The 23,049-nt window shown below is 42.8% G+C and overlaps 1 protein-coding gene across 9 annotated transcripts in view; it reads left to right on the top strand.

Annotated features, from left to right (window-relative positions):
• ST3GAL3 (ST3 beta-galactoside alpha-2,3-sialyltransferase 3) overlaps positions 1–23,049 on the top strand; it is a 421,053-nt gene that overhangs the window by 369,258 nt on the left and 28,746 nt on the right. For all 9 annotated transcript variants that reach the window (XM_073643621.1, XM_073643622.1, XM_073643625.1 and 6 more), the window contains one exon: positions 10,250–10,344. In XM_073643621.1, coding sequence (XP_073499722.1) covers positions 10,250–10,344 — 95 coding nt within the window. The remainder of the gene's footprint in view (positions 1–10,249; positions 10,345–23,049) is intronic.

Below are 23,049 nucleotides of genomic sequence, written 5' to 3'. Positions count from 1 at the left end.
ACTACTATAATACTGCCCCTATGTACAAGAATATAACTACTATAATACTGCTCCTATGTACATGAATATGACTACTATAATACTGCTCCTATGTACAAGAATATAACTACTATAATACTGCTCCTATGTACAAGAATATAACTACTATAATACTGCTCCCTACGTACAACAATATAACTACTATATTACTTCCCCTATGTACAAGAATATAACTACTATAATACTGCCCCCTATGTACAAGAATATAACTACTATAATACTGCCCCTATGTACAAGAATATAACTACTATAATACTGCCCCTATGTACAAGAATGTAACTACTATAATACTTCCCCTATGTACAAGAATATAACTACTATAATACTTCCCCTATGTACAAGAATATAACTACTATAATACTGCCCCCTATGTACAAGAATATAACTACTATAATACTGCCCCTATGTACAAGAATATAACTACTATAATACTGCTCCTATGTACAAGAATATAACTACTATAATACTGCTCCTATGTACAAGAATATAACTACTATAATACTGCTCCTATGTACAAGAATATAACTACTATAATACTTCCCCTATGTACAAGAATATAACTACTATAATACTGCCCCCTATGTACAAGAATATAACTACTATAATACTGCCCCTATGTACAAGAATATAACTACTATAATACTGCTCCTATGTACAAGAATATAACTACTATAATACTGCCCCCCATGTACAAGAATATAACTGCTATAATACTGCTACTATGTACAAGAATATAACTACTATAATACTGCTTCTATGTACAAGACTATAACTACTATAATACTGCCCCTATGTGCACAGACCCTTAGAGGGAAATAGCTCCTCTTTCACATTTCGGGCTCTGAGTCTTGTTGGACCCAGCAGCTCTTCCACATGGCAGCTATATGACCAGTAGGATCTTTGCTGCAGCCATGTCTCATTGTAGATTGTTCTGCACATTTCCAGTGTTGATCATACAAATATAAGAGATGCCTGTGTGTCCCTACATAATTGCTGGCACTCCTTCATGCACTGCTGGATTCTGTCCATCTGTGCACACTTGTTCCACAATTCACTTGTATTTTGTGAATAAGTAATTTAAACCAAAACAAATCTAGACTTGTAGAGCAACGAAAACACAAGATGCCCTGTTTTTTTTTTGTTTCTGAACTCTTGCATTGGTGTTTGACGCAGACTGAGTTTAATGGGAATTGTAGATTCATGCCGGAAAGTGGAGTGCTTTTTAGCAGAAAACTACTGCAGCTCAAACCTGCACCAGCCTATCGGAGCTACTGATTAGCTGCAGCGCTGTCAACATGATACCAGTGCTGCAGACAATAAGGCTGTGTGCCCACGATGCATTTTTAATGCGTTTCCGCAGCGTTTTTGCAGCTGCGGAAACGCATTAAAAACGCATGGTAGTAGGGCAGCAATGTTCCCCAATGATAATCCGCATGTGCTGTGCACATGCTGCGGAAATTTCCGCTGCGGATTATCATTGCGGAAAAAAACGCAGCACTACCAATTATTTTGCGGAAGTGCTGCGTCTTCGCCGCCATTGACTTGCATTAGACCGCATGGATTACGCATCACTGTATATGTAGATGCATAATCCAAGCGTTCTAATGTGCGGATGATACCCGGGTGTGGAGGAGAGGAGAGTCTCCTCCACTCCCAGGTACCATTAAAAATCTGTAAAAAAAGAATAAAATAAAAAATAAATGTATACTTACCTTCTGTCGGCCCGCGCTGCGCTCCTACTTGCTTCCTGGCACTTTGCAGTGAGTTGAAGGACCTGCGCTGACGTCAGAGTCATGTGACGGGTCACGCGACGCTGACGTCGGCAGGTCTTTAAATTCATTGCTGCCGGCAGCCGGGACCGAGCGACACAAGCCAGCGCGGGCCATCGGAGGGTAAGTATATATTTATTTTTTTATTTTTACCACTCTCTCGGGTCACACTATACTGCTGTTTGCATGGATTTATATAGTGTGACCTAGTTGTCACAAGCACTTTCCAAGTGATGCTAATCGCTTGGAAAGCGCTTGTCAATCCACATGCGGAAATGTCAGTGAATAAACGCTCCATTTCCGCATGTCCCTGGCAGGAAAATGCATGTACAATCCGCATGTACAATCCACATGTACAATCCCCATGCGTTTTTTTCTGCCAGGTAGATGCAGAAACGCTCAGGAAAAAATCCTGAGCATTTCTGCATCGTGGGCACATAGCCTAACAGTCATCGATTGCAGCGTCGTACAATCAGTGCTGGACCCCTGTTTCCCTCCTGAGATTTGTTTTAAAAAAGCAAACAAACAAACATACTAATTCAGTGTCGGACTGGGGTGCCAAGAGCCCACCAGTAACCAACTCCAGGGCCCCACTTTTCAGCTATATGCAAATGTGACATTATCCTCAATCACAAATTTATACAACAATGAACCCGGTACATTGTTAAATGAATAAGATGCTGCCTTTGTCTGTACATAGTGATTCAAGTGTATAATGCCAAGTACTGCTCATTTAAAAGGGGCCCACCAGAGGATTCTCCTTTTCTGCTGTGGGCCAGTTCGAGCCTGAATCTGTGCCTTATTCACCCTGACTGGGTGTCTTTTATTGTGTACAGCGGTGTCATGTCGTCAGTCCTGCATCCAATCACTGTGTTCAGTGGCTCTACCCAAGTAGACAGCATAAGCCACTAAGCTCACTGACTGGCTGCAGCGCTGTCAACATGATGTCAGCGCTGCAGACAACAACAGACATCAAGAGCAGCAGCGAAGACTCAACATTGAACTAGGGGACTTGAGTAAAGTACAGTTTAATTGTTTATGGGGTTTTTTAAAGGGATTTTCCAAAATCGGAAAACCCCTTAAAGATGCACCAAATTAATAAAATAATACGTGTTTCTAATTTTTAACAACTTTCACCGGCTGATTTTTTTTTTCCAAGACTGGCACAAGAAACGCCAATCTTGATAAATTGATAAGAATTACAACTGACTATTGTAAATGCAAAATAAATCAAAGATAATGACAAAACTGTAGATGACTGACTATGAATGGGATGTCCACCAGATCCTTGTGAACAATCTTTGTCGGTGGTTTGATTTTTTTTTTACATTAATTATCTATTCCCGCCTGATCTATGATGACCGCTTGGTGACATCGGAGCAGGGCTTGGTTGACGCCCGGTTTGTACAGTATTAACTTCAATTGCTGAGCAAGTGTCAGCCATATCTGTAGGTGCCATCTCTCTGGGGTTGTGTGAAGCTGCATCTGCCGTTAGAGCACTTTATTGGCACATTATTTTATAAAATGTTGATGGTAGATAATCCACACTTTAATTCTACATACTAAAAAGATAAGCCTGCTACTTTGAGATATATTTACTGTAAATGACGTCAGTTCTCACATATCTATAATAGCAATGTAATGGAGTCAGGGAGCCTATGGCCGATGCATTACAACATTGCCTGGAAAACATTTAAATTGCCATTAAAACTACCAGCAGTGTTGGTGGTTTATATTAGACGAAACACTAATTATTTGGCACATCTAAAAAAGATTTCCAGCACTGATGATAGATGACCTAAAGTAGTGATCATAGGGTTATGAAGGTTTCTATACTTCATGTCATGTATCCCGTTAAAGAAGAGAACAATGAGGAACACTACTGCAGCGTTTCAGTGAAAACATAGTTTGAGGAGTGTGTCCATCAACTAGAGCAGTGCGGGAAGAAGCCGGCCGTGGGCAACTGCGGACTAGTCACGTCTCTCCCTATGATTGGCTTTTCAAACTATGATTTCTTTGAAACGTTGGTGTTACGCTCACACCTGGACTGACTGGCGTGAGCGTGATTAGTGATCCCACTGTACCATGAACCGAGGAGTGCCTGGCGGGGCGTAACTAAGTATCTACCGGAGGGGCGTAACTAAGTATCTACCCGATCCGACCAAGGTCGCACAGCGGCTAACGACTCCATGAACCAAGGAGGAACCGAGCAGAGAGACCAGGTGCTACTCCAGGACAGACCCCGGTCACAGCTGTTGACCCACACCGGGGAATGCAGGAACAGGCAGGTTAGACTGGCATACAGACAGGTGGGTATTGGCAGGCACGGCTGGTATGCAGACAGGTAGGTACTGGAAGCACGGCTGGAGTGCAGACAGGAGGATACTGGCAAGCACGGCTGGTATGCAGACAGGGGGGTACTGGCAAGCACGGCTGGAGTGCCGGCTGGATAGGGTCCAGTACAGACTGGGATTCAGGAACAGAACCGCAGATGCGGTAGACAAGCAGAGCAGAGATGAATCGCTGGAGCGGTGAACAAGGCAGAGCAGAGAGGAACCACCGGAGCGGTGAGCAAGGCAGAGCAGAAAGGAACCGCCAGAGCGGTGAGCAAGGCAGAGCAGAGCGGAATCGCCGGAGCGGTGAGCAAGGCAGAGCAGAGTGGAACCGCCGGAGCGGTGAGCAAGGCAGAGCAGGAAGGAACCGCCGGAGTGGTAAGCAAGGCAGAGCAGAGCGGAACCGCTGGAGCGGTGAGCAAGGCAGAGCAGAGTGGAACCGCCGGAGCGGTGAGCAAGGCAGAGCAGGAAGGAACCGCCAGAGCGGTGAGCAAGGCAGAGCAAAACCGCCGGAGCGGTGAACAAGGCAGAGCAGAGCGAAACCGCCGGAGCGGTGAACAAGGCAGAGCAGAGAGGACAGGGCTCTGTTCACACTGAACAGACTGGAAGGGACAAGCAAAACCAGATACACACAAGGTACTTGCAGTGAAGTAGCGAGTGGACTCTAAACTCACAACAGAAGTACAGAGACAATGAGTAGGAGTTAGGTGCAGGTTCACAGACTGCAGGAAAAGGGAAGGTATGGACACAGAGACAAACTGGCTAGGAGAGTGTTCAGACAGGAACTGACACTGCAACAAGATACAGGTGCGAGTCTGGGTATATGGCCCCCAGAAAGGCGGACAAACAGGCTAGGAGAGTGTTCAGACAGGAACTGACACTGCAACGAGATACAGGAGCAAGTCTGGGTATACAGCCCCCAGAGAGGAGGACAAACAGGCTAGGACAGTGTTCAGACAGGAACTGACACTGCAACGAGATACAGGAGCAAGTCTGGGTATACAGCCCCCAGAGAGGTGGAAACAGACTAGAAGTCACAGGTAACAGGTCTGGGAATGAAGCCCCCAGAGAGGCGGAAACAGACTAGAAGTCAGAGGTAACAGGACAGGACCTGGCAATACAGTTGCAAAGACAAATTGAGTGAAGGTGTTGCTCAGGCACCTCCTACTGGATGGAGGGGGTTTAAATATCCAGTGACTCACAGCAATAGGCTGGAGACGCATTAGGGGTGCGCCCACAGCAGCTATAAGAATCAGGAAGTAACTGGGCCGCCGCCCTAAGCAGTCAGTCAAGGGACATGCACACAGCATAAACTGGAGCAGGAATAGCAGACTGGACAGACAGGTAAGATTGCGGTCTTGCATAGTGGGAGGTGGTGCACTATGCAAGCACGCCACCAGGGATGTTACAGTTGGAGGATTTCATACCTGACATACCTGACTGCAGAGAAACTCTAATTCATGCTGCTCGTATCCCTCGTTGTGAAAGCAAGTGCGAAACGCGCGTTGGAGGTCTGTGTGGGGTCTGCCCCTCTACCTGGTTCCATCCTCACTCTCTACTCTGCACTCTTGCCCTGGTAAAATCAATCATTGATGTCTTTACCTTCTGCTCCTGGCCCTTTACAAGTTCACAAATGCATGTATGACTCCTTTGATTTTTCTTGCCTGCTCTTATGGGCTTTTTTGCCCAGATTTTGTGCCTGCAATTATAACGAAAGCTACCCACTACTGTGGATTATGCACCTTTGTTAAGCACTATTGGCACTTTAAGTTTGCAGAGTAGAGGTGCTTCTTCACTTGCTGTCCTATTTTTAAATTGAAATATGTTTGATATGTTTGTATTTTTTCAATAAAAGTTTCTATATAGATATTTCAAATCATAAACTTCTCGTTCTTTTGATTTTGAAATTTCAATGGAGTGATGTTGGATGAGCCGAGGTGCCTGATTGTGGCACTTTAGAGTCATCTCTACGCTATGGGTCTTGTGTATATCGTAGTTTAGGAATTTAGGAAGCATGAGTCGAATGATGGATTCTCTTTAATTAATGACGGACAAAGCTGCCACATTCGACCAACTGTCTAAAGTGTGTTGAGGCATCCCGAGTATTGGCTAATGGGAGATAACATCTCTGGAAGGGACAGATGGTCTGGAAGATTCCCTTCTCCTTGTGAGGACACATTCACGATTGGCCAAACAAGCATTTGACCTAAGGCTGCTTGAGGAGTATGGCCACCTTGGTAGAAGCCCATTCATCAAACTGCTATATCCAGGGGATTTTTATGTACAACTTGTGCTGTTAGGGTTCGCTTACACTTGCAGATAATATTTTTAACACAGAACGTTGCGATCGTAACTCATGATTAGAAAACATGTTCAGATAAGTGTCGTGCATGAAATAGTTGAATAGCGATCGTTACATTTTACATTGTGTACTTTGTTCACACAGACAGATACCCATTGGAATTCAAAGCTAGAAACAACTGAGTAGACATGGGCGCCACACAGGGGGATAAGGATTTCAGGGAAACTGAATATTACGGTATAAAACCTTTTATTTGGCAATGTGTTTGAAAGGCGAGCTACCTTCTTCCTCCATCTAACATGCCTTGTCCTCTAATGTGGCGCCCATATCCACTCAGTTTTTTGTATCCTCGAATTCTTCTACCACGACCGGATCGCCCAAGGTGGATCTGCCGCAACTAGTGTTTAAGGACACTGGCCAAGTTGTGGCGTTGCACCTGTAGATCTGTCCGATTGAGCAAAAACCCCTCTCTCACAGATATTATGTAGTACACACTTAGAGGTTTGCCAATGTTTTTTGTTACCTATACCTATTTAGGACATGAATCTCCACTTCACTTTTTTGTCGGTCAAATCGTTGAACAAATGAACAATCTCCGTTTCCATTACACAATTTTCAAATGTTGAACTAGAATTTTTTCGCTCGCTTAAAAAAACGTTTTCACGCAGGATGAACGAGCGTTTTTGCACTCATCGTTCAGTCGCTCAACCCATTTACATTACAGGATTATTGTGAATGATGGGTCATTAGCGTTACTATCTGTAGATACCAGCCAGTGTACATGGGTCTTTAGTGTATGCTTGAGATATAAATGCTAAAGATATATGGTCTGTACATCATCTAATTTATGTCCCACTAATTTTGAAAATTTTCCCAAAATTGTATTTAGTTACTTGAATGTTCTTTGGGGAACCGACAGATACAAATAATACACGTTTCCCAGTATGATCGATGTTTCGTAGAGTAAATCTCATCCCCTTTCATTGACTCTCGTGCTACATTTCACAAATTTGCTACAAACTAATGATGTGTCGACATCTTCATCAATTATCATGAGATGATGGTGCCGCCATCTACCAGTAACAATGAGTAGAGGTGAGCGGCATCTCCTCTTGAAGTGTCGCCCAACAGCACTTGGCATCCCAAATTATGGACGTTGTACCCTTTGGTTTAACCCTTTATAGATCTTTATAGACCCTTGATTGCAGTAGTGACAAGAGCAAGGCTCTAAACCATATTGCATTCTTTGGTAGAGGTTGACCTTCAGTCTTTTTTGCTGATAAGTGGGGGTACCTGGGTCAGATCACCACCGATCACCCTCTTTAGGCCTATCCTAAGGACTCGTTATGTTTTTTAATTAATCATATAGTCAGAGGTTTTGTCCCTTTTAATTAGCTTGGTGCTCTGGACTCATAATGCCGTATGCTCTTAAGCTAATGTAAGAATGTTCATGTTACACGCTCAATAATAAGGGGATGAATAATTCACTGCCTCCGTCCCCGCGCCCCGGACAAAACCAATGTGATGGTGTCAGGTAATGTTCCTGTTCCAGAAGTAGAATGCAGGATGGTAACCTCACGTCCACGCGGGAAGCCCATTATACCGGTGGCCTCAGCTCCAGGGTTTTGTGCTCCCCTCATGAATAACTTAGCTCTGTCTGTTGACACTGACTCCCAGTTTTCTTGCTACAATCTCCCCCCCATCTGCTACACAGCGAAGATTACTAAAAGACGAGAAGATGACTCCCCTGGGCAGGATTCACGTTCTCACTGAGGTTTTTCCTTTTGCTTGCTTTTTCGTGACCTCTAGTCTGTGATAACACTGGGGACATCTGTCCAAACTCTGGCTGACTTCCTAGTTGTAAGTCATCTGAGGGACAAGTGTATAAATCAATGGAAGTGACATCTCCGCCGAGTAATGTCAAAGGGGTTTCCCAATTTTAGGATATCACTTGCCGCACCTTACGATAAGTTCTGTAACTTTCATTTATAATTAGAATTTTTCGAATTCTTTACAAATTTTGAAATCACAATTTTTGTAAGAAAGTGCGACCGCAACTAATTGCATCAAGATGTTGAAAACTTTGTTGCCCAATACTAATGTCGGAGTTGTATTTAGCTGATACGGATGCATACATCAGCATCTCTTTCCTGTCCTGATACTTTGTAACAGTGTATCAATGCCGGTGACATGTGTCAGTTTGAAGTCCAACTGAGGATTGCATACACTGGCAGGGTTTTGGTCAGAAAATGTAATCTTTTTCATCTGTATGGTGTTCTGTATGTCCATTTGGATAGCACAACGTGTAACACTGTTGCCAGCACCCCTGCATGGTTTCCCTTCCTCCTCCATGCAGGGACCCTGGTATTCTCACTGCTCCGTCCCCTCGGTGTGGTCCCCTTCTGCTGGCATGTCTCCTGGTTATTCACGCCGCACTTACTGGCAGCGCGCCTAGTCTGCCTGTGCACGCACTCCACCGTTCTTAAAGGGGCAGTGTGCACATATTAAAATGCACCCAGGGAATTGCTGGGAGGCATTTACCTGCAAGATGACTCCCAGCCAATTGCTGGGAGGTATCTTGTATATAAGACTCCCTCTCCCTTGGGGAGACGCTGAAGTAGCAGCATTCATTAGTGTCTAGTTTGCCCTACTAGTTAGTTGTTAGGTCCCCTGGTCCCGGTGCTGCCAGTGGCCTGTTCCCGTAGTCCCCTGGTCCCGTTGTGGTGAGTGCCTGAACATTGTCCCATGGTCCTAATGCGGCCAGTCCTGTTCTCAAAGTCCCCTGGTCCCGGTGCAGCCAGTATCTGAACGTTTCCCTATCCGAGTACCCCATGTATCCGGACTGCTACAACCTACAGTACTTGTCTGAGTCTCTGTGTCAGTAACCATTCTGCAGTGATCCTGAACCTATTTAGTCTGAACGGAGCCCGAGTCTGTGTCAGCTAACCTGACCCCTGGGGTCAGCAGCTGCAGTACCGGGATCTGCCTAGGAGTGGTACCTGGTGGCTACCTGCAGCCCTGCCTGTCTCCACCATCAGGAGCTCCCGTGAACACCAGGTAGCCGCTTAGCTACGCTCCTTCCTAGGTAAGCCCGGCCCTGTGGCACAGTGGGTCCACTAATCCACTTGCGCCACCCTTCAGGGTAACAGAATGTTTTATATATCAACAAGGAAAAAATTATACAAGACTAAATTAATTGTCCTGTGTAACTATTGCAATAGATCCGCTAAAAGTGAATCCCATACCAATAGTGACCATATGCCACTTTTCAGGGACTTATCGGGTCTAAAAGGAAGAGTAGAGCAGCGATGGTCGCATGTAAAAACATTTATCTGAACTATACCCTTTTTTAGAATTGGGCAATATTCTGTCTGCTCTAATCAGTATATCAGTTGTGTCTGATCATTTTTTTATGCCTGAGCCGGATGCCAATGATACAAAGTTATTTGCTTTGTGCATCGATCCGACTTAGATAGACGAGTAAGAAAACACTGATTGTAATATTTTCTGATCTGGCTCGAAATCTAATCCGGGGCAAGATCTGATGCATCAGATGAATGGGAACAAATCCACAGAAAACTATAAGAACAGTAAGAAATATTGGTGCAGAATGACTACATGTGTAATATTTGTAATATGAGATGTTTGATTATTCGGCACCCGTTGGGTCGGGTTGTTGTTGGATTTGGGGAATTTATTCTTTTACTGTCATTGAAGCCATTTGACTGCGCTGAGATTCATTTGAGATTATTCATTTTGAAGGACGGATGAAGAGTTGAACTAATTCTTTTCACTATGTCTTGTAGGTTCTCAAGACCAGCACCAATGTTTCTTGACGATTCCTTTAGAAAATGGGGAAGAATCAGGGAATTTTTGCCTCCTTTTGGAATTAAAGGACAAGGTAAAATATATGTGTAGCATCTATAGTGTTGTTGTCACATAGAGATTAAAATGAACATTGAGAGGGTGATGAATCAATGATTTGGTAGATTTTCAGCTCTCATCGGTAAGGGGGTTGTCAAGTGAAAACATGTTATTCCCTATCCACAGGATAGAGATAACTTACTGATTGGTAGGGGTCCGAACTCTGGGATCTGCCTCGGTCGGCAGTATGGAAAATGTATTTTTCTGACTTTTATCCATCTCCGCTCCATTCATTTTCTATAAGGCTGCCAGAAAAAGCTACTGGATCTTATTAAGGGAGGTCTTCCGGTCCCTAAACAAATTTTCCCAATTGTGAAAGTGTGTAACGCATGTGCACACTGTCATGATTCCCCTGTATCCCCAGTGCGAGTGGACACTCGCATAACCACAAGTGTGTGATTTGCATATTTGCGGTCACATGCCGACTAGATTCTCATCTGCTTTTCTCAATCTTTTACTGAGAGAAAACAATGAGCATCTAGTCAGCATGTGACCAAAAATATGTAAATCGCACACTTGCTATCACCTAACCGCCCACTTGAATACAGGGAAATTGTGAAAGCAGGTGCAAAGTGATTTAGATGTACTTTGGTGATTGCCAAAATCCAAAAAACATTTCTCTGACATAAAATAAGACCTCATACAGTTGCGAGGCAAAAATTAAAAAAAATAAAAATGTTGGCCATCATTAAAGGGAATCTGTCAGTAGGTTTTTCTATGTTATCTGACAGCAACATGACGAAGGGGCAAAGAGCCTGATTCCTGTCACTTACTGGGCTGCCTATTGTAGTTTTGATAGAATCCCTGTTTTCTCTGTTGTAGATGTAGCAGTGCTCAGAATGCTGAGTCCTCTATAACTCCGCCCACACCCCTGATTGGTAGCTTCCTTTGTATACTGTCAACAGGCTGCCAATCAGTGGTGGGGGCGGGGTTACATAGATTAGCTGGACTTCCTGACAAGCAACACCTAGTTCTGCAGTGATAATCTCCTGCTGATAAAACACTGATTGAAACTACAGCAAGCTGCTGAGCAAGTGACACATCCCTGGAATCAGGCTCCCTGCTCCAATATTGTGCCGCTTTCAGATTAAATAGCAAAAACCTACTGACAACTTCCCTTTAAAATCCAGTGTTAAAGGACAGATCTAGTGGAAATTAATAGTTAGTTAGCATGCCAGTCATATCCATCAGTGAGACCTTCCTTGCTCTTGAGAAGGAGTTGACTCCTAGACCAGCCGTGGTATTACTGATGCTCTTGTAACCTCATATGATGTCTATATTTATAGGTCCCTCCACCAAGAATGATCATTTGTATGGCGATATTATGGATCAATATGATATATTTTATTGCTCATCATTTCTTGCTTTTAGACTGGTCATTTACTGTTGTGTCTGATCAGAAATTAGTGAGAAAAAAGGCCCATTTATGCCGTATAGAAAATTATATTGGCCGACTTTCTCGTTTAAAATGGAAACTTTAGTTCATTGTGATTATTAAGGATCTGAAATTCATCATCATTTGTTTTTTGCAGTTACATAAGTGACGTTCTCACGAGGTTTGTGCTGCTAATGAATAACAGGAATACCGATCTGTTGGTGATAACTTTATATAAGAACGCTCACTGTTGAAACCCACATCGAATTGTAGGGCTGGTGTCACGCAGTTTCCAAAGACATTTGGACTGTTTTTGAACTCGTCTGTTCCTCGACCCTTGTTGCAGCTATTGACTTGTGATAACTTCACCTGTTCTCCTTCCATGGTTTCATTCTTGACTTGTTCCGTCTTTTTTTCTTGGTTCCTGGAACTGACTTCAGTCTTCCCTTATCCCATCTCTGCAGTCATTATCAAAAGAATCAAAACCCAAGTGTGTTTTATAATGTCAGTACAAACAACTTTCTTAACTTGGAAACTTCTCATTGAGTGGTGTCCATTCTGGTTCAGCTAAGAAGTTTTACAAGAAGATTTCTTTGCACCGTTCAGAGGGTCTACCTAATTTCTCAACAGGTCTCCTGCCTCCTCACTGTAGCCTGAGTACCAGAGATCCTCATTTAGGAGAAGTATAAAAAAAAAATCATAACCCAAGAGTATATTGTACCGTCAGTACAAAGAACTTTCTCTAAGTTGGAAACATCTCATTGAGGGGTGTCCGTGCTGGTTGGCGCCTGCCAGTTAGTTACCTCTGATGGTCTCGGTATTATTTCTTCTTGCTTGCAGCTCGGCCCTTAAGGCGATGTGCTTGATATGTCAGTTTTATTTAACCAGTGGAGAGGTGATACCACTAAATGTAGAATTTCTTCACCATCCAGATGTTCTTTCATCACTTGGCTGATTTGTAGTATGAATGATTTAGCACATTTCCGTCTGCAGATTGACCTCCTCTGCAGGTTAAACCAACAGCAACTTTTCTATATTCAAAGAAAAGAAGAAAAGCAAAACAGTTGCCCCATTCCCCGACTCATGCTACCTGATCTGTTTGATCATTGTGACATGGCTACTCTTTCACTGGGTCACCCTGGGTGAGCCGCATTTGTTTACCTGCAGTGTAGCCAAGCGGAACAGACCTCACAATCCGAACCTTCGCTGTGATGCTGGTGGCAGTAGACGGGTCACATGTGCACACATGGAAACCTTACCTGGTAGAGTTGTAATGTCATTCGCCATTCACCAAGAACACAACAAAATTGGCAGCCATACAAGCAATAGATGGGACCATGTCGTTACATTGTACCAGAGGCGGAACACCATTGGTGCACCCCAAGGGGTTTAGGAGGCCACTTCTACCTCCAAAGCAGGTTGAGTTCTACATTATGATGAGCTATTGGACTGCAAAAGGCCAATATATTGTCCTTGTACAGGGGCCCTCACCTGTTTGTGTCCACTCCTGCATTGTACAATGAGTTTCTACAAAGATCAGAGGTCCAATATTCTCAAGGAACAAGGATCAGTCCGTCGATTAAAATGTTAAGGTCTCCATACTCATCAGATGAACGTCGGCCAAACCCAGCTGACCATCTAATGTCCCAATTCTCCCTCATTGACAGATATGGAAAAGCAGAATTGGGCTGTTGGATGTCAATATGCCTGATTTTTTAAATTCTCAAGGGAAATAAGCCAGAGCTTATCTGTTTAGAGGTTTTGGGAGTAGTAGCTGTCGCACAAATAATTGTTCGAATGACAACTATCTAAGGTGTGATAACATGACGTTCTAAGTTTATGATAGAAATTAGCTTTTCTTCAATTGTTTTCACTTTAAAGGGGTTGTCTTATCTTATTAAATTGGAAAAATTGCAAAATGTTTGTAAAAACATCCCATGTTGCAGAGGCAAGTCTGCCTCTGCTATCAAGATGGGAGAGCACACAATTCGGGTTAATGGTTCAGGCATGCCACCGACTGGACCTGTCAATATTCATGAGAGCACCACTCCCAAGCAAGCAGGAACCCGTAGGGTAGGGGAGCAGTGTGCTCCTGAAGTTAGGAACATGAGACAATCCCTCTGATGGTGCCCATCAACAAGTTAATGTCTATAGAGACAAGCCAGTGGATGTCCTCATGTCCTTCAAACATGGATTTGGATTGGTTAGAATTTTTTTTTTTTTTACAGAGACTGATGGTATTACAACCAAAATGCACTTTCTTTAACTTGAAAAAAAATCAAATATAGTCCAGCGAAGGTGAAAAATTGTCAAGTGTAAACTCAGCCTAAAAACTTTGAGGTCCTAAGACATGCGTCCAGGAGTATATTAAGTTATTTTTTTCTATATTGAAGCAGGGGATCTCAGATATGTCTGCTCAGCAGATGTTGCAGGTAACAGTTTATTAAAGGAAACTGGTTTGACTTTTCTTAAAGATACTGAAGAATCTGTTCTGGAGACGTCTTCAAGTTTATCATTCAGAACACAACTTCCTCTCATAAACCCTCTTTTCTTGGCTGTATGTTCTTCATTAGGTGCAAGCGGTCCATCCAGCTGAGTTTAATATTGCGCTTTCCTTGGCTGGGAGCAAAGAAGGAACAAATTCAGGAGAGTGAGTAATGACGTTCTGGTTATGTGAGCCTGTATGCTGAGAACAGAGGCTAGGTGGAATTTTATTAGTTTTAGACCCAACACATAGCTACTGCCAGGTGCTGTTGTATGCTCCATATTGGTATTCTACCTATGTGATTCTGCACGAAAAGAAGTCAGATGAATGCAAAGGGATTGTATTTAGTCAGTGACTATGGAGATACAGGTGCTTCTCACAAAATTAGAATATCATCAAAAATGTATTTCAGTTCTTCAATGCAAAAAGTGAAACTCGTATATTATATAGAGTCATTACAAACAGAGTGATCTATTTCAAGTGTTTACTTCTGTTAATGTTGATGATTATGGCTTACAGCCAATGAAAACACTAAAGTCATTATCTCAGTAAATTAGAAAAATTTATAACAACAGCTTGCTGAGGTGTTATGGAAGCCCAGGTGGCTTTGATAGCAGCCTTCAGCTCGTCTGCATTGTTGGGTCTGGGGTCTCATCTTCCTCTTGACAATACCCCATAGATTCTCTATAATAGATTCTCTATGGGGTTAAGGTCAGGCGAGTTTGCTGCCAATCAAGCACAGTGATACTGTTGTGTGTAAACCAGGTATTGGTACTTTTGGCAGTGTGGACAGGGGCCAAGTCCTGCTGGAGAATGACATTTCCATCTCCATAAAGCTTGTCGGCAGAGGGAAGCATGAAGTGCTCTAAAATGTCCTGGTAGACAGCTGCACTGACTTTGGTCTTGATAAAACACAGTGGACCTACACCAGCAGATGGCATGGCTCCCCAAACCATCACTGATTGTGGAAACGTCACACTAGACCTCAAGCAGCTTGGATTATGGCCTCTCCACTCTTCCTCCAGACTCTGGGACCTTGATTTCCAAATGAAATGCAAAATTTACTTTCATCTGAAAACACCTTGGACCACTGAGCAACAGTCCAGGTCTTTTTCTCCTTGGCCCAGGTAAGACGCGTCTGGCGTTGTCTATTGGTCATGAGTGGCTTGACACAAGGAATGTGACACTTGTAGCCCATGTCCTGGATATGTCTGTGTGTGGTGGCTCTTGAAGCAATGACTCCAGCAGCAGTCCACTCCTTGTGAATCTCCCCCAAATTTTTGAATGGCCTTTTCTTAACAATCCTTTCTAGACTGCGGTTATCCCGGTTGCTTGTACACCTTTTTCTAACACACTTTTTCTTTACACTCAACTTTCGATTAATAAGCTTGGATACAGCACTCTGTCAACAGCCAGCTTCGTTAGCAATGACCTTTTGTGGCTTACCCTCCTTGTGGAGTGTGTCAGTGACTGCCTTCTGGACATCTGTCAAGTCAGCAGTCTTCCCCATGATCATGGAGCCTACTGAAACAGACTAAGGGACCTTTTTAAACGCTTAGGAAGCCTTTGCAGGTGTTTTTTTTAATTATTCTAATTTCCTGAGATAATGACTTTTGTGTTTTCATTGGCTGTAAGCCATAATCATCAACATTAACAGAAATAAACACTTGAAATAGATCACTCTGTTTGTAATGACTCAATATAATATATGAGTTTCACCATTTGTATTGAAGAACTGAAATAAATTAACTTTTTGATGATATTAGAATTTCGTGAGAAGCACCTGTACATAGTTCTGCATAGGTGCTGTAGATGAGAAAAAAATTGACATTTCTAAGCAATACTACTGCATTTTATAATACTACCTTTATTGTAAATTTTCATTTGAGCAAAAAAAAAAGTGAATTATTTGCCTGTATCAGGCTCTTGCCTCTGAATTCATAGAATATGAGCCCTAAAAAAATTGGGGAGACTACCGATGTAGAAGTATAAAAATGTATAAAGATTTATTGATAATGACTCACATAAAATGAATATCCTAAAGGAAAACCAGCGACACATATCATAGGAGGAGGTCATACTGATAATGTCTACAAAATATAACATCTGAGAAATTACATCCAAAAAAGAGGGGCATTAATTCGATTGTGCTTCTGATAACATTTCAAAAATGGGTAAAAGTACAAGTTCTATGTTTAATTGCACACCCATTATACGGGAGGAAACTGGACACAGAGGAAAATCTCAGACGAGAAATATTGCAGGAGTTTAATATAGTAATTAAAGTGATCAGTGATAGTAATATAATAACCAAAGTGAAGAAAAGAAATCAACATTCTAATTTTCTGCAGAACATTAGAGATATGTTTATATTGAATTCTGTAGTGGATGGGCAACCAGTGCAATGACTGGCACAGGGTGGAGGCATCGGTGTAGCTGCTGGGCAGAAATATGATTGTGGTGCTGCATTCAGGATGGATTAGAGAGGGGAAAAGTTAGGGAGAGGGAGACCGATTAGTAGAGAATTGATAAATCTCCCTCATCGTTTTAATGCTTCCTTGGGTTGTATTTGCAGTTATAGTGAAGGCTCTTCTCCATAGAAGACAGGTGTGCAGCGCTTCTTTCCCCTGCAGCGAATAGCTGACATACTAGAACAAATTAATGCAATCTTTTTAAGGCTGATGAAAAAAAAACACACCAGGCTGGAGCTGGACATGAAATACTGCAGATCTTGTCGATCTTCTCCCTTTGCTCTCTTTCTGTGCTGCTGCTGTAATGTCGTGTAATTACACTGACCGGATTTCCTGAATAATAGTGCATACAAACAGCGTTGACATTTCCAGTCCACATGGAGCCTTACAACCCTTCTGTCTCGCTGCCAAACTCCTGCTCAACCGTTGCCATTCATGTCGGCTTTAACATTTCCTAAATGTCTCGCATGAAGCTAGAAACAATTAGAGCTTGTTTGCCATTTCCAGCGAGGGCTGAGTGTAATTACCGTTACATTTTTCTGATGGTTTGTGCCGTCCACATTGCATGCGGAGATGAACAATGCTGCAGTTGGGCTGACTCTCGGCTGATGTGCGTGCCACTGAGGCTTCATTCTTTATCAGCCAACGTGTAAGAATCTGCCGAGCACGTGTCTGCGGCTTCTCCGCTGCTCAACACTGGAGACTTGTTGTCACTGATGTGCCATATTGTGCATAGTATGGGTGCAAAACGAGGGCAGGCATTAGATTATAATGTGTGGATGGTAGGATAATATAACAGGGACCACATTCACTACCCTGCAGAAAATGGTTATAGAAGCTTCAGCTGGAAAACTCACAGCGATCAACGTATCAAAAAATCATCAGAAAGGATGGTCTTGATGGGTTAACCCCTTTAAAGGAGTCATCCAAACTACTTACAAAGTAACTGCAAAAACTAGAAAATTGCATTTTACGTCTAATTAAAATTCTTCAAAAATGTAATTTTACCGTTTACTGCTTAGTTTACCAGCCACCTCTGCAGTCTATCAGTGGTGGCCGGTTTCCCAGGCAAGGAGAGTTGGCTATACAGCTTGAAAGTGCAGCTCTGAAGCTGGCCGGATCTGCTGGAGTTGCCTCTGCTTGCAGCATTGGTGAGTGCACAGTTCAGACCATGCTGCTGGTTTGAACTGTCAAGCTTCAAGTGCACCGCCCCCTTGGAAAACAAGAAGCTGGGAGGCTGAGGAGCTGTGCACTCCTGAAGAAAGCAGTTTATACAACCCCTATAAAGCGGTTGTCCGGCCTTAGGCTACAAATCTGCAAATCTTCTTGTGCAATGCTGTCAGGATTCTCTGCTGCCAGCGCCCTCAGTGGGCGTTCTTTTGACTGCATGTATGCAATTTGCATACTTCAGGCCACATTCCAACTAGACGTGTTCGGCCAGGCACGTCTAGTCTGCATGTGACTGTATGCAAATCACTTCCTATTAGTCATGTTACCGACTCCGGAGAATCCTCACAGCCCGCAGTGCATGCAATGTAAATATTCACAAGTCTGCAGTCACATAGAGTAACTGTAAACCAGTAACCTAAGACCGGACAACCCCTGTGCCCCTTTGATGTACTCTTATGAATTATCAGTAGGGCGGAAACACTGCAGTTTAAGCTGGCCTGCTTGTTGACAGTTTCCACTCTTCAAGAATTCATAAAGTAGAAACAGACTGGAAAATAAAAGAAAACAGGATCAAAGTTGATATTTATTATACCTTTTACATTTCTAGATTATAGAGCCAAACGTCAGGGCTGCAGGAGCATCCATGTGGCTGATTGTTTTCTCTGTGGCTTCTCCCAACGTGGCTCATATCTTCTGGAATTCCTACCAGTCTTGATGTCATCTGCATTATATTGTTCTGCTCGACTTTCCTTTGTTTTTTTTTGCACTGATTCATGGCAGATGTGGCATAGAGTCGTGCTGTGAGTCACAAAGGGGCCCCCTAACATAGTAATGTTTAAAATTAGACGTCCCCCTCAGAAGCTGGAGAGGCTCCTCTGCGGCATTTCTTACATGTGAATATTGTATTTCATGATGTAGCGTGGCGGCTCACAACAAAGCGCAGATGCCTCCAGTTACACGTCTGGTTGGAGCACGAACTGCCCAAGACTTCTCCATAGGACCAGCGCAGGCCGGCCGCCCAGTGTAGTCAGCTGGTAATGGCTGAATTAGGAATCTTTCCGGAATTTACAAAAATTAGATACTAGACCATCTTGGGAAATCACATAAAGCACAATAACTACAGTAAAAGTAAAGCTGTAATAGGGTCAGTCAATTGCAGCTAGCCTGCTTGATGATGGTTTCCCTAATGCCATAACAGTTTTTTCTGCAGGAACAGTAAGGGTCAGATGTTGTGGAGTTTTTCCAGTGATTTCAGAAAATATTACAAAATTTCTAAAACTCTAAAATTGCTGAAAAAAAGAATGCAGATAACAGTTGCCCCAGGTTGGAGACAACCGCTCTATGGGATTAAGATTTGAGGATTGTGACAGCCAGGGGAGCAAGGAAAACTCTCTGTTATGTTCATGTAAACTATTCACACCTTGTGGCTTGGTGCCTTACCCTATTAAAAGTGTTCTTCTGCCATAGGGTAAACAACTTGCATGAAAGGTTTGACTTGGTCAGCCAAAATGCGTTGTTAAGGGGGTTGTCCAGGCTTGGAGTCCAAGTCTGTAGTCACGAAGAGTGAATCCTTAGGATCAGGATTCTCCGGTGCCGGCGACGAGTGCGATTTGCATACATGCGGTCACTTGCCAACTAGACGTGCACAGTACAACTGAAGTGAGCGAGGCCGGACGCCTACTGGAGGCGGACACCCAGACGTAGCAGAAAGTGTCCACTAAGGGCATAATATAAAGAGACTGAACTGCAAAATTTCCGGCTCCCGAGGGTTGTGTATAGCATAAAAAAAAGTCTCTCAGCAATTGGATTGATAACTGAGTATAGGGTCTGGGTGCTGGAGTGGGAGTCGGGAGCTGACATCCCAAAGTCCTAACTTGACCTATCTTGTTAGAAGTCCGCTGGGATAATGCCTGAAATGGGGTATGATACTGATACCCAGTGCTCTCAATCTTGGGAATCCAGGCATTGCCACCATTGTGTGTTCTGTACAACTGTATGAGTTTGCTACAAGCCTATTCTAAAAAATGTTTTACTTTTTGTTGTCAGAATTTGGCATGAATAACAAAAGGGGATAAATCCGATACAATTCTAGGAAAAAATAAACCGATAATTTGTTCTTTGTATTGGAAATAATAAAGTATTTTAAGGTGACACTCTGTGACACTCCACATTATTATAGGCATATAGAGAAAACCTGAGAAGTGATTTATCCCCAGTGCTTGATTGCAGGAACAAGTCTTCCCTGCAGCAGCTCTGCCCTCTGGATGATTGACATGTGCATCATTCCTTCTGCGTCTGCGGGTAATGACAGTGAATGGCGAGGCGAGCGAGCAGCTGAGACTGACAGCTCCACCACGTCATCCGCAGGTGCTCAGCTTATGCCTCTGTGCTCTGCCGGAGGGCGGTGGGTATTTCCCTACTGAGAAAGCCTATAAAACTAATAGGATAAAAATGGTAAAAAATATTGAAATGATTAAATGGTTTCGGATATCATGGGATGATTCATCAGAGCGGCAGGAAGGATTCCACTGATGAATCCTGCTTGGCTGCAACTACATCATAGGGCACGATGGTCATTGAATTTAATTTTCCTCCAGGTTTTTCCATAGCACAGAGCCCAGTCTGCAGCATATCCCATGATAAGTCACCATCTCTGGGGCCTTTTTGGCGGCTGTTTATGGTTTCAGCATCACCAATGTAATGAGGGACTCCAGCTCCTCTGCGCAGTGTCCGGGAGTCTAAATCACACATCCCCTCATTAGTCCAGCAGCTATTTTATAATACCGTGTACAGGGGTATGGAGGGAATGGGTGGACGGCAGGACCAGGACAGGTCATCAAACGTGGGGTTATTCAGCTTGGAAAAATGAAGTCTTCGAGGCGATCTTATTACATTGTACAAATATATGAGGGGACAGGACAGAGATCTGTATAGTAATCTTTTTACACTTAGGCCTTCAATGGTGACAAGGGGGCAACCTCTACGTAAAGAGGGAAGAAGGTTTAATCATCACAGCCAGGTATTCTTTGCAGTGCGAGCAGTGAGATTATGGATTATTTACAATGCGAGCAGTGAGATTATGGATTCTTTGCAGTGCGAGCAGTGAGATTATGGATTATTTACAATGCGAACAGTGAGATTATGGATTATTTACAGTGAAAACAGTGAGAATATGGATTCTTTACAATGCGAGCAGTGAAAATATGGATTCCTTACAATGCGAGCAGTGAGATTATGATTTCTTTACAGTGCGAACAGTAAGATTATGGATTCTTTACAATGCGAGCAGTGAGAATATGGATTCTTTACAGTGCGAGCAGTGAGATTATGGATTCTTTACAGTGCGAACAGTGAGAATATGGATTCTTTACAGTGCGAGCAGTGAGATTATGGATTCTTTACAGTGCGAGCAGTGAGATTATGGATTCTTTACAGTGCGAACAGTGAGAATATGGATTCTTTACAGTGTGAGTTGTGAGAATATGGATTCTTTACAGTGCGAGCAGTGAGATTATGGATTCTTTACAGTGAAAACAGTGAGAATATGGATTCTTTACAGTGCGAGCTGTGAGAATATGGATTCTTTACAGTGAAAACAGTGAGAATATGGATTCTTTACAATGCGAGCAGTGAGAATATGGATTCTTTACAGTGAAAACAGTGAGAATATGGATTCCTTACAGTGCGAGCAGTGAGATTATGGATTCTTTACAATGCGAGAAGTGAGAATATGGATTCTTTACAGTGAAAACAGTGAGAATATGGATTCTTTACAATGCGAGCAGTGAGAATATGGATTCTTTACAATGAAAACAGTGAGAATATGGATTCTTTACAGTGCGAGCAGTGAGATTATGGATTCTTTACAGTGCGAGCAGTAAGATTATGGACTCTTTACAATGCGAGCAGTGAGATTATGGATTCTTTACAGTGCGAGCAGTGAGATTATGGATTCTTTACAATGCGAGCAGTGAGAATATGGATTCTTTACAGTGCGAGCAGTCAGAATATGGATTCTTTACAGTGCGAACAGTGAGAATATGGATTGTTTACAGTGCGAACAGTGAGAATATGGATTCTTTACAGTGCGAGCAGTGAGATTATGGATTCTTTACAGTGTGAGCTGTGAGAATATGGATTCTTTACAGTGCGAGCAGTGAGAATATGGATTCTTTACAGTGCGAGCAGTGAGATTATGGATTCTTTACAGTGAAAACAGTGAGAATATGGATTCTTTACAGTGCGAGCAGTGAGAATGTGGATTCTTTACAATGCGAGCAGTCAGAATATGGATTCTTTACAGTGAAAACAGTGAGAATATGGATTCTTTACAGTGCGAGCAGTGAGATTATGGATTCTTTACAATGCGAGCAGTCAGAATATGGATTCTTTACAGTGCGAGCAGTAAGATTATGGATTCTTTACAATGCGAGCAGTGAGATTATGGATTCTTTACAGTGCGAGCTGTAAGATTATGGATTCTTTACAATGCGAGCAGTGAGAATATGGATTCTTTACAGTGCGAGCAGTGAGATTATGGATTCTTTACAGTGAAAACAGTGAGAATATGGATTCTTTACAGTGCGAGCTGTAAGATTATGGATTCTTTACAATGCGAGCAGTGAGATTATGGATTCTTTACAGTGCGAGCAGTAAGATTATGGATTCTTTACAATGCGAGCAGTGAGATTATGGATTCTTTACAATGCAAGCCGTGAGAATATGGATTCTTAACAGTGAAAAAAGTGAAAATATGGATTCCTTACAATGCGAGCAGTGAGATTATGGATTTTTTACAGCGAAAACAGTGAGATTATGGATTCTTTACAATGCGAGCAGTGAAAATATGGATTCCTTACAATGCGAGCAGTGAGATTATGATTTCTTTACAGTGCGAACAGTAAGATTATGGATTCTTTACAATGCGAGCAGTCAGATTATTGATTCTTTACAATGCTAGCAGTGAAATATGGATTCCTTACAATGCGAGCAGTGAGATTATGGATTCCTTACAATGCGAGCAGTGAGATTATGGAACTCTCTGCCTCATGATATTGTAATTGTTGATTCACCAAACTAGGTCAAGGAGGGCCTTGAACGCCTTTCTTGAAAGATATAATATTACAAGTTATGGGCACTAGATTCTGTGATGGGACGCTGATCCAGGGAACTAGTCTGATT

Source organism: Phyllobates terribilis, unplaced genomic scaffold (assembly GCF_046119375.1).
Source record: "Phyllobates terribilis strain yellow unplaced genomic scaffold, ASM4611937v1 Scaffold_8__6_contigs__length_399053987, whole genome shotgun sequence".
NCBI classification, from domain to species: domain Eukaryota; kingdom Metazoa; phylum Chordata; class Amphibia; order Anura; family Dendrobatidae; genus Phyllobates; species Phyllobates terribilis.
This window is presented reverse-complemented; position numbering and strand designations above follow the sequence as displayed.